We start from the raw sequence: 13,429 nt of genomic DNA, 5'->3' as shown, positions 1-13,429 counted from the left end.
ATAGATACTATTTAAAATGTATTTTGTAATTTATGATTGGCCTCACGCGGGCCGGACAAGGACGCACAAAGGGCCGGATGTGGCCCGCTGGCCGCTGAATGCCCAGGTCTGCTCTAGCAGGTGACTTTTCAAATGACGCTACATATTAGCAGTAATGCTACTTTTTATAGCAACGCTTTCGCCCCACACTTGACAAATTACGGTTGTCTGTTCGACATATTCCCACTTGAAGCCAAACCACCGCCAGACGATGGACCCCCTGCTGTTTTGTGGGGGAATTAATTATTCCTTCATTTGTTACCAGATTCGCACCTTCTTTCTCTCGTATTACCGCTAGCATCACAGCTAACGTTAGCCATGCTGCTACCTCTTTGCTGCGCGAGGGCGTATACGTATGTGACGTATGACGTGACAGTATGTGACGTGTGTAGAAGCTGCGCTTGCTGTCTGTGAGAAGGAGAGACAGGAAAGAGCGAGGAGAGCCTGTAGTGTAATGCCAGTAGACAAAAGCAACTGTGTGAGAACGCATACTCGAATATCACGATATAGTCATTTTCTATATCGCACAGAGACAAACCCGCGATATATCGCGTATATCGCCCAGCTCTAATATATGGATAATATATATTAACATAATGAGGTAGCGACTTGTCCAGGGTGTACCCCGCCTTCCGGCCGAGTACTCACCTCTCGCTCACTCAGCAGATTATAAAGTCTGTGTTCATGCTGTCCTATTTTTCTTTGTCAAAAATAGCCAGTCCCAAGACCACCATCATTCCCTCCTCTGGTATGTCCTTCTATATTGCCTGTTTTTCCAGTCGTTGCTGTGGTGATTGCTAACTTTTGTCTTTGGTTTTGTTAGATCACGGCTGTTCATGAGAGATTTGAGGAATGTAGGACTAGAGTCTAGAATCGTTGTGTGTGTCACATGTGCACTGATACATATAAACACAACGCCATCATGAGGCCTACTGTAAGGCTCAATTAAAAACAGAGAACATCCCTAAACTGTTCCAGCACTGTTGGTGACACAAGTGTAGGGCTGGGCGATATGGACCATAACTCATATCCCGATATAGTTTGGCCCATAAACTCACCCATAAATGGAAATATCCCTTGACATAACTAAATATCTCCTTTTAAATTTTCCAGACTGATGGGGATCCCAAATACACAAAAAAAGGTACCAACAAGTAAAAAGAGTAGCCTTTGCATAGTATGATCCCAACTTAAAAGGTGTTTTGAGATAAGAAAAAAGAAAAATCCTTGAAAATAATATAGGAAAAGTAAAATATAATCTCCAATCTTCTTAAAAAAAACATTAACAGCCCTCGCAAAAATGACTAATGATCTACTGCTAACGATGGATTCTGATGCGTCATCTATGTTGCTGCTTCTTGATCTTAGCGCTGCTTTCGATACCGTCGATCATAACATTTTATTAGAGCGTATCAAAACACGTATTGGTATGTCAGACTTAGCCTTGTCGTGGTTTAACTCTTATCTTACTGACAGGATGCAATGCGTCTCCCATAACAATGTGACCTCGGACTATGTTAAGGTAACGTGCGGAGTCCCCCAAGGTTCGGTTCTTGGCCCTGCACTCTTTAGTATTTACATGCTGCCGCTAGGCGACATCATACGCAAATACGGTGTTAGCTTTCATTGTTATGCTGATGACACCCAACTCTACATGCCCCTAAAGCTGACCAACACGCCGGATTGTAGTCAGCTGGAGGCGTGTCTTAATGAAATTAAACAATGGATGTCCGCTAACTTCTTGCAACTCAACACTAAGAAAACGGAAATACTGATTATCGGTCCTGCTAAACACCGACATTTATTTGATAATACCACCTTAACATTTGACAACCAAACAATTACACAAAGCGACTCAGTAAAGAATCTGGGTATTATCTTCCACCCAACTCTCTCCTTTGAGTCACACATTAAGAGTGTTACTAAAACGGCCTTCTTTCATCTCCGTAATATCGCTAAAATTCGTTCCATTTTGTCCACTAGCGACGCTGAGATCATTATTCATGCGTTCGTTACGTCTCGTCTCGATTACTGTAACGTATTATTTTCGGGTCTCCCTATGTCTAGCATTAAAAGATTACAGTTGGTACAAAATACGGCTGCTAGACTTTTGACAAGAACAAGAAAGTTTGATCATATTACGCCTATACTGGCTCACCTGCACTGGCTTCCTGTGCACTTAAGATGTGACTTTAAGGTTTTACTACTTACGTATAAAATACTACACGGTCTAGCTCCAGCCTATCTTGCCGATTGTATTGTACCATATGTCCCGGCAAGAAATCTGCTTTCAAAGAACTCCGGCTTATTAGTGATTCCCAGAGCCCAAAAAAAGTCTGCGGGCTGTAGAGCGTTTTCTATTCGGGCTCCAGCACTATGGAATGCCCTCCCGGTAACAGTTAGAGATGCTACCTCAGTAGAAACATTTAAGTCCCATCTCAAAACTCATTTGTATACTCTAGCCTTTGAATAGCCCCCCTTTTTTAGACCAGTTGATCTGCCGTTTCTTTTCTTTTCTCCTCTGCTCCCCCCTATCCCTTGTGGGGAGACACACAGATCCGGTGGCCATGGATGGGGTGCTGGCTGTCCGGGGTCGGGACCCGGGGTGGACCGCTCGCCTGTATATCGGTTGGGAACATCTCTGCGCTGCTGACCCGTCTCCGCTCGGGATGGTTTCCTGCTGACCCCACTATGGACTGGACTCTTACTGTTATGCTGGATCCACTATGGACTGGACTCTCACAATATTATGTTAGACCCACTCGACATCCATTGCATTCGGTCTCCCTAGAGGGGGGGGGTTACCCACATATGCGGTCCTCTCCAAGGTTTCTCATAGTCATTCACATCGACGTCCCACTGGGGTGAGTTTTTCCTTGCCCTTATGTGGGCTATACCGAGGATGTCGTTGTGGCTTGTGCAGCCCTTTGAGACACTTGTGATTTAGGGCTATATAAATAAACATTGATTGATTGATTGATTAAGCTATGCTCAATTCTTCAGCAAACAGAAACACAAAAGGTGAACAAAATGTGAAATAAAGTGCCTTAGTTTAAGAGGACATGTTAAAACGTCAGCAGCAACATGAAAATAATTGACCTTTAACAATTGAGTTTTGAAAGGTAAACATTATCGGACGTACACCCAAAGATTTTAACCAGGAACACCAAGCTGCCTACTGCTTTATGATGTGCAGGCTTTGTTCTGAATATTACTTTTAAAAAGTCATTATTTCTAGTTACTCCTTATTTTAACAAAAAAGTAACTAAATTACTAATTGAGTTACTCTTTAATACATGCAACAATCATTAGGGAAAGTAATTAAGGCGGTACTTAACAAAAAAACTACAAATATCTGGCATAATGCAATTGAAATAAGTTTCATGCATGCATGCATACATATACTTTATAGCAGTGTGCGCGCGTTTAAAAGGCGTGCATGTTGCCTCGTGATGTGTGACATCAGCGAGTCTACGCTCAGTCTGAGTCTCACAGTCATTTCAGCTTAAGCTGTTTGTGTTACATCTGCTTAATAAATAGATTGAATGTGCTTTCATGGCTGTATGTTCTTGTCAACAAAAGGGGTATTATTTGGATGGCAAGTTTGTCACTTCAATCATTGATTTGTTGTTTAAGGAGTGACAGATTGTTAGGTAAATGTATAGCATGTTCTATATGTTATAGTTATTTGAATGACTCTTACCATAATATCTTACGTTAACATACCAGGCACGTTCTCAGTTGGTTATCTATGCGTCATATAACGTACACTTATTCAGCCTGTTGTTCACTATTCTTTATTTATTTTAAATTGCCTTTCAAATGTCTATTCTTGGTGTTGGATTTTATCAAATAAATTTCCCCAAAAGATGCGACTTATACTCGAGTATGACTTATATACTGTATGTTTTTTTCCTTCTTTATTATGCAGTTTCGGCCGGTGCGATTTATAATCCGAAAAATACGGTAATTGTAATATTATAATTTTTTTTTAGGTATCGCCTTATTTTTTGTCTGGGGGAAAAAGGTTGCTGAATCTATGATGAAAATGATTAGTCAACGAAATTAAGAGTTTTAAACCGATAATAGCTATGTGATTGATAATACATTTTAACAAACAATATTACATCTAGTCCTATACTAGCCACGAAGTTGTGTTAAGTCCCCTACCGAGTCTGTGTCTTCGTCGTCGTCATACAGCTCCATGTCTGTCGTTGTACTATCCAGGACCTCGCTCTCATCGTCTTCGCAACCCACGAAGAATCTGGGAGCGCCACGCCGGCTCTCACCCGGGCTGTTTGGCACTGACATCACAGTCTCCCGCTGCAGCCCTCAGCGTCCCACCGCGCCATCGTACACCAACACCGATGGAAGGGCACGAGGCCAGAGGACACAAGTGACTCAACTCTGCCTGAGGTTAACAACAGAGTTGATGTGGTGAGATGCAGGGAAGGAAATTAGCCCACAAAAGGTGGTGTTCAAATGAGAGAAATGGAGGGGGAAAATGATTTCCAGTAGTCTTTTGCCACAATGCTGCCACTCATGTCTAATTCACAAAATACGGCCTCGGACTTTGAAGGGCTCTTGAGCAACTTGGAAGCTCCAACACCAGGCATCCCTTGGCATTTCTTCCATTTTGATGCAAGGAAGAAAGTTCTATAAAAAAAAACAGAACAATAGAAATTACATTTACAGTTTGGTTACAGGCGTTTAACATTTTTTGTAAACCAGTCTAGGCATGGGCCGGTTATCAGTTTTAAGTAATAAAATGCTCCTATATGCCGTTCATACAATATACCGTATTTTCCGCACTATAAGGCGCACCTAAAAACCACAATTTTTCTCAAAAGCTGACAGTGCGCCTTATAACCCGGTGCGCTTTATTACGATTCATTTTCATAAAGTTTCGGTCTCGCAACTTCGGTAAACAGCCGCCATCTTTTTTCCCGGTAGAACAGGAAGCGCTTCTTCTTCTACGCAAGCAACCGCCAAGGAAAGCACCCGCCCCCATAGAACAGGAAGCGCTTCACCCGCCCCCATAGAACAGGAAGCGCTTCACCCGCCCCCGGAAGAAGAAGAAAAAACGCGCGGATATCACCGTACGTTTCATTTCCTGTTTACATCTGTAAAGACCACAAAATGGCTCCTACTACGCGACAAGGATCCGGTTCATAAAAAGACGCAATCTCTCCATCCGCACACGGATTACTACCGTATTTCACAGCAACTGATATTCCTGTGAACTGCACTGTGGAACGGGAGCACGTACGGTGAATATTCGCACCACAGGGAATGAGAAGTCATCCTTCACTGTGGTTCTAGCTTGCCATGCTAACTTCCTCCCATGGTGATATTCAAAAGGAAGACCTTGCCAAAAGAGACCTTTCCAGCCGGCGTCATCATAAAAGCTAACTCGAAGGGATGGATGGATGAAGAAAAGATGAGCGAGTGGTTAAGGGAAGTTTACGCGAAGAGGCCGGGTGGCTTTTTTCACACAGCTCCGAAGGCGAACACACCTTCACTAAGACGGGCAGATAGCGCCGGTCGACATACGCCAACATCTGCCAGTGGATCGTAAATGCCTGGGCAGATATTTCGGTCACAACTGTGGTCCGAGCTTTCCGGAAGGCAGGATTCACAGAACTGCTGCACAACAACAGCGACACTGAATCCGATGACTTCGACGAGGCGGAGCCGGCCATTTTTGGATCCCACGCTTGCGCAACTTTTCAATTCGGACACCGAAGACGAAGAATTCGAAGGATTTACGAATGAAGAATAACTTCAGAAGGTGAGCGCTATGTTTATTTTGTGTGTTGTGACATTAACGTTCGAGCAACATTATGTTGCTATTTATTGCTCTACACCATTTTGAATTTTACTATGTTTGTGATTGCACATTTGCGTACATTTTGGGACAGAGTTGTTAGAACGCTGGTTTTCAATATATTATTAAAGTTTGACTGAACTATCTGACTGTTTTTTTGACATTCACTTTAGCGCAGCGTTTTTTTGACATTCACTTTAGCGCAGCGTAGGCGCGGCTTAAAGTCCGGGGCGGCTTATTGGTGGACAAAATTATGAAATATGTAATTCATAGAAGGTGCGGCTAATAATCCGGTGCGCCTTATAGTGCGGAAAATACGGTAAGCAAAAGTTAGAAATAATTCAGATTGCGTGTGCCCGCAGCAGCAATAGCAGGACCTTACACACAGCACACAGTTCTGCAGAAGCTTGAGGATGGCTACCAAAAGCACATTATTGCAGTGAAACTTGCCAAGGGACATGTAACCAAATATTAACATTGCTGTATGTATACTTTTGACCCAGCAGATTTGGTCACATTTTCAGTAGACCCATAATAAATTCATAAAAGAACCAAACTTCATGAATGTTTTTGCGACAAACAAGTATGTGCTCCAATCACTCTATCACAAAAAAATAAGAGTTGTAAAAATGATTGGAAACTCAAGACAGCCATGACATTATGTTCTTTACAAGTGTACGTAAACTTTTGATCACGACTGTATACATACATATTATCCATGTATACATACACATTATCCATATATACATACAGTATATATAATCCATATATATATATATATACAGACAATTTTCAAGAGAATATCATGGAAAAGTGTATTTATTTCCATAATTCAATTCAAAACGTTAAACTTCCATAGATAATAGATTCAGGGCCCACATTTTAAACAATTTCAAGTAGTTAGTTGTTTATTTGTACATAATTTGGGCCTCCAGCTCACAAAACCCACGAAAACAGGATTTCAAAAAATTAGAATACTGTCAAGAAATCAGCCCACATTTTACAGGGCATGCATGTTTTAAACTGAGTGTCACACACTACTCATCTACTAAACTCTAAGCACCTGCACAGGTTGTCATTAAATTGCTTCACTTTGGTTCAATTGTCTCAGTTCGGATCGATATGGGGACGACCGCAGACTTGACAACTGGCCAGGTGACCACCATCGATACCCTCCATATGATGGGTAAGCCACAAAAGTTCATAGCTAAGGAGGCTGGCTGGTCACAGAGTGCTGTGTCCAAGCATATCTATGAAAAGTCTAGTACAAGGGCAAAATGTGGTAGCAGAAGATGCACCAGCAGAAGAGCTTTTTTGGAAAGGGTCTGTATATTATCCATATATACATACATATTATCTATATATATATACATATTATAAATACAAACATACATACATATACACACACACACACACACACATACTCCATACACATTTATCCATATATACACACACATACACAAATATACATATACACACATATCCATATATATACACACATATCCATATATACATACACATATCCATATATATTATACATATATACATCAATCAATCAATGTTTACTTATACAGCCCTAAATCACAAGTGTCTCAAAGGGCTGCACAAGCCACAACGACATCCTCGGTACAGAGCCCACATAAGGGCAAGGAAAAACTCACCCCAGTGGGACGTCGGTGTGAATGACTATGAGAAACCTTGGAGAGGACCGCATATGTGGATAACCCCCCTCTACATACATATACACACACACACACACACATATCCATATATACACACACATATACACACATATCCATATATACACACACATATACACACATATCCATATTATTAAGGCTGCAGCTAACGATTATTTTTCTATCGATTAATCTATAGATTATTTTTTTTGATTAATCGGTTAATCTATAGATTATTTTTTGGGATTAATCTATAGATTATTTTTCCTTTTACCGATTATTTTTTTTATTTAAAATGAAGATGAAAAAATAAATGTAGGCCAGTTTTTTCAAAAGGCATGATTTTTATTTACAAAAAAAAAAGTATGGCCACTCAGTCAACATTGACAACAACATGACAAAATATTCTGTAACGATGTAAACATTTAAAACTTTTAACATTCAACAAAATTAAAAGTAGCTTATTTGCTTTTTAATGTGCAAATATAAAAGTAAACATCCAGTGCAAATCTTAATATTCTGCAATAGTATAAGCATTTCAAAAGTAAAAGTATTGCTTATTTTGCTTTAAAATGTGCAAAAATAAAGATAAACATCCAATACAAAAAAGTGCAAAACGAAATATTCTGTAACAGTGTAAACATTTCAACAAAAGTAAAAGTATTGCTTATTTTGCTTGATAACACAACAATGATAGTATGATTAAAGTGAAAGTTAATTGTTCGTTTGTACATAGTATATGTAACTGTTTATGTTGTAAAAGGTATTTGCACAACTAATTAACGTTAGCGTTAAAGAGGAGCGCGTCTTTGTAAACACTGAACAGGCACGCCAAACGCGCCTCTCAGAGCGAAACAGTGTTTTAGTTTATGAATTTACAACGCAGATACAAATGACACATTCATGTTTTTGTGTAATGATGACAACGTATACTCACGCGGATGATTGACTAGTTGATGGTGATGGCAAGAACGCTGTCGGGTGTTTTCTTTTCAAATGTTCGTTCATAGCCGTTGTGCTGCTATGATAGGCCATTTCCGCTCGACACAGTGTGCATTCAACAACTGTCAAGTGTTTTGCTTTTTTCGCTGTGCTTATCCCACACTTGAAGGGATGTACCAATGCTGAATGTGGCTTCTGGATTTCACTCAAAAGACCAGACCGTAGTTACTTTTTCCTTTTATTTTCCTTTAGTTTGCAACAGTTTTTCCAACGAAGAAACAGCTTCTTTTTTCTTCTTTAGTCTTTTTAGCAGTGTTAGTAGACTTTAGTTTCTTTAGCTGTCATTAGCTGTCTTTAGTAGCCTTTAGCTTCTTTAGTAGCCTTTAGCTTCTTTAGTAGGTGAACAACCTTTAAGGACAAAACACCACAAGATTAACATGCTGTAAAAAATCAATCAATTATCAATCCCATAATTTACAATTATTAATTAGGCTATCAAACTCTTAACCATTAAACAAGTGCAAGAAAATGGACACATCTTTTCCCTTTAAGTTAAAACAGATTTTAAATAAATTGTCTCAACATAAATGCACCAAGATACATATAAAATACATTTAACACCAGAAACACAATAGATAAATGCAGCAGAGAACCCAATATGCAAATACATAAATACCTAACCAATTAACCACCTTTTTAGATACATATTTAAAATCCATATTTTAAATATGGATTTTAAAATATCCATATTTTAAAATGGATATTTTAAAATATCCATTTTAATAATAATTTCACTGCTAAATTATTAATTTAGCAGTGAAACACTCAATCGTAAACGCTGTCTACTGGTAGAAAAATGCCCCTTTTTCTATGCCCTCACCAGCAGCCAATGATCCAACACAGTTAAATCCAACACTTAAAGTTGAGCGACTTCACCCTCCTGATGAAGCAAACTGCTCCAACATTTATCAAACTAAGCAAAGAATACATCAACACTTCCTTACTAAACAACAGTTACATAAAACACCGTGTGTATTTAGCCTCCAGACTAAGCACGCTACATGCACACAACTCCCCCGCACCCCCCATCTCACCAGCGCAACAGGTGCGCCCATACTTGCCAACCCTCCCGGATTTTCCGGGAGACTCCCGAAATTCAGCGCCTCTCCCGAAAACCTCCCGGGACAAATTTTCTCCCGAAAATCTCCCGAAATTCAGGCGGAGCTGGAGGCCACGCCCCCTCCAGCTCCATGCGGACCTGAGTGACGCGGTGACAGCCTGTTCACAACATTGCCGTAAACAGCAATGTTGTGACACTTTTAAACAGGACAATACTGCCATCTACTGTACATGCAAATGTGACCCACCCATAATGTGTCACATTTTTGTGTTGATTTATTTATTTTATTTTGTGGTTTGAATTCGTTTTTGGAGCTGTCATTCCACATTTATCAGTATTCACATTGGTCAGTAGGGGGCAGTAGGGCGTTTCTTCCCAATTGAATGCTATAACCTGCAGACCGGAAGTGTCTTGTCATTCTGATGAACACGACCAGTCTGTGAACAATTGAAACGTCCTGTGTGCTTTTTCCTCCTGTATAACAGGTTAGTTTTGGTGAATCAACTCACTGAATAATATCCATGTGATCTTTATAAGTTTAAGTACACATTCTGATGGTGGAGCCTAACTCTAAAGTGTTTGTGAGTTGTAGTTTGTATTTGTGAATGAATCCAGTGCACAGCTGCAGTAATCAATACAAAATGGCGACTTGAGTACGCAATGTTTATATAGGAACTTCTGATCCTAATTTAGACTCCCAAATTAGAGCTCCCGTTTTCTTATTGATTTTATAATGTATATTTGTATAATGTGTGTGTTCTGAAATAGTGACAGAGAATAGAACAAGGATGGACAATTCAACCCTTAACTCAACAATGAGTAGATGAGTGTTATGTGTGTGTATATGTGTAAATAAATGAACACTGAAATTCAAGTATTTCTTTTATTTATATATATATATATATAAATAATAATTTATTATATATATATATATATATATATGAAATAAATTATATATATATATAGCTAGAATTCACTGACAGTCAAGTATTTCTTATATATATATATATATATATATATATATATATATATATATATATATATATATCTTAACCACGCCCCCGACCACGCCCCCCATCCCCCACCTCCCGAAATCGGAGGTCTCAAGGTTGGCAAGTATGGGTGCGCCACACCCACAAAGAGAAATAAAGTGCGATCTTACCGGTTGTCCGTTCAGCTTTTGGTTTTGGTACACTTTTGGCACAACTCTGGGTTATCTGTAATGAACTAAACCTGTTTCCACTCTGCACTGGCGTCTTTTGTACTCCTTGATTTGACACAGAGGCCTAATTACCGGGCTCGCGCACCAGCAGATGAGACGGGAGCGCGCCGCGTTATACCTGCGTGTGAACGTAAACTGATCAGCTCTGATCATATAAGCCGAATGGCCGAAATAATGCCGAATTATATACATTTCCTGGGGTTGCCTAGGTGAATAGGGATGCGGATGTGCTCTAAGATAAAATATATTTTATTAAGTGGGGTTTGGCTGGTTGCTAAGCAGCCACGGTTGCGAGCTCGCGCGTCAGCTGACGAGACAGCTGTCCGCCGCTACAACATTATTAGGCCGTTTATTGAAATACTCCCACACTTTTGACGACTTTTGGCGTGCTTTTTTCCCCTCGCTCGCACCGCTAGCGTCGTCTGCTTTGCGCTCCGCCATGACGGTAGTGTGACGTAAATATGCGACGCGTCGACGCACAAAAACGGCGATCGACGTATTTATGTAACCGATGACATCGACTACGTCGACGCGTCATTTCAGCCTTACATATTATACATATATATTATACATATACACATTTATTATACACATACATACATACATACATATATATATATATATATATATATATATATATATATATATATATATATATATATATATATATATATATATATATATATATATATACCAGTGACGTGCAGTCACTAGAGGCAGGTGAGGCGGGGCCTCACCTGCCATCATGGAAAGAAAAAAAATGTAAAAAGAAAAAATATTAATTAAATTGTTATATGTATCCAGTGATTATACTATAAAGTTATTTTCCATTTAAAACTTCACCAGTTTTAGATTATTTTTATTCAAAATCGCTGAATTTTCACATTTGCCGTTCAAATACTAAGAAGAGACGGTGCGGTGAACAGCAGCCAGTTGAGGCACGTCACTCAGTGCCTCAACATGGATTGCGGACTCGGCTAACTGCTGGCCTGCTGTGCAGTGTGACTGTATTGCTATATGAATTATATTATACATTTCCATAGTTTAGTTAGCTGAGGTATATAATGTACATTGTATTTTGTCAACAACTGTATGTGTGTAACGTATTTCTTGTGCTGAGCGATCATAAAACGGCTGCAAAAGACGCACTGGCAGAGGCTCCAGTAATCCCGCCTCCTGCATCCCCGCCGTAGAATTGTTATATCAACTAAAGCCCACACTTAAACTTTCCACGTGCAAGATTGAATCTATTTAAAAAAGTTATTTCATAAGAAGCCAAAAAGTGCAAAAACAATAATGTTCGTGTTGGAGGAGTTGTGAATGACTGCAGGGCCACAACATTAGGTACACCTGCAGACTGCAGGTGTATCTAATTCACAACTCCTCCAACACGAACATTATTGTTTTTGCACTTTTTGGCTTCTTATTAAATAACTTTTGTAACCTATTTTCATGGGCTTTCCTCTTTGTGATGTTAAGTTCCTGTTATGCGCGGTTATACAGTATATGCCTTGAGCTCTTATTTTGAAGGCGCTAAGAGCGGAAGTGATGACACGGAGTGGAGCGGAAGTTTTTGAAAGAAGGTAAATAAAGTGGTCCTCGTGTAAACTGGAGCCTCCGTGTTTGTTATTTTGTAGTTTCATACAGTATAGGCGACATTTATAAACCCTCGGTTACACTTTTTTAAATAGATTCAATCTTGCACGTGGAAAGTTTAAGTGAGGGCTTTAGTTGTGGACTTAATTTATAAGTAAAGGTAAGACAATAATAACGTTTTTTTTATTAAATGTACTTTTTTGTGTGCTACAGTTTGTTTGTGTGAAGTTAAAGTTAAGTTAAAGTACCAATGATTGTCACACACACACTAGGTGTAATGAAATTTGTCGTCTGTATTTGACCCATCCCCTTGTTCACCCCCTGGGAGGTGAGGGGAGCAGTGGGCAGCAGCGGCGCCGCGCCCGGGAATCATTTTTGGTGATTTAACCCCCAATTCCAACCCTTGATGCTGAGTGCCAAGCAGGGAAGAATGCTGGTATGAGCTTTTAAACATAACCCGTTAACTGCTGCCAATCAAATGGTGAATAAGATACTCTTTAGGGTTCATATGTTTGTAAATCTGACTGTGATGAAGTCAGTGCCTCACCAGCCATGAACCTCACCGCACGTCACTGATATATACAAACATATACATATATACTGCACTAAGAAATACACTTCACTTTATTTTGGAAGAATTATATGCTACACTATACCATATTGTGATACCGTGATATTTTAGCCTCATGTTAGCCCATACCTAGTCGTCACCAATTATGCACATTTGACATTTATGTTACTTTTTTTGTTTTCTAAAAGTAAAATGATAATTAACACCATTAATAAACACGGTTGCTCACGCACTTGTCTGAAATGTTGCACTTTCCTTAAAAAAACGTAGAATTGTGTCAGATGTTTAAAAGTCTTACCACTTATCCTGAGATTATGGCATTTTTGTCATTAATGTCATGACAGGTTTGGACTTTGTTAATTTTCCTTACTGTGTTTGGTATTCTTTCCTTTCCAGTGCTCTTATGTTCAGTGGTACTTCCTGTTTGCCTCAA

At 39.5% G+C, this 13,429-nt stretch overlaps 1 protein-coding gene across 14 annotated transcripts in view; it reads right to left on the bottom strand.

Annotated features, from left to right (window-relative positions):
- ppip5k1a (diphosphoinositol pentakisphosphate kinase 1a) overlaps nt 1–13,429 on the bottom strand; it is a 155,466-nt gene that overhangs the window by 128,003 nt on the left and 14,034 nt on the right. For all 14 annotated transcript variants that reach the window (XM_061975115.1, XM_061975118.1, XM_061975122.1 and 11 more), the window contains exon 2: nt 4,210–4,695. In XM_061975115.1, the coding sequence (XP_061831099.1) occupies nt 4,210–4,350 (141 nt within the window). In that variant the 5' untranslated portion in view covers nt 4,351–4,695. The remainder of the gene's footprint in view (nt 1–4,209; nt 4,696–13,429) is intronic.

Source organism: Nerophis lumbriciformis, linkage group LG15, assembly GCF_033978685.3.
Source record: "Nerophis lumbriciformis linkage group LG15, RoL_Nlum_v2.1, whole genome shotgun sequence".
In the NCBI taxonomy this organism is placed as follows: domain Eukaryota; kingdom Metazoa; phylum Chordata; class Actinopteri; order Syngnathiformes; family Syngnathidae; genus Nerophis; species Nerophis lumbriciformis.
The sequence above is the reverse complement of the archived record's forward strand: the minus strand, read 5'-3'. Positions and strand labels throughout refer to the sequence as shown.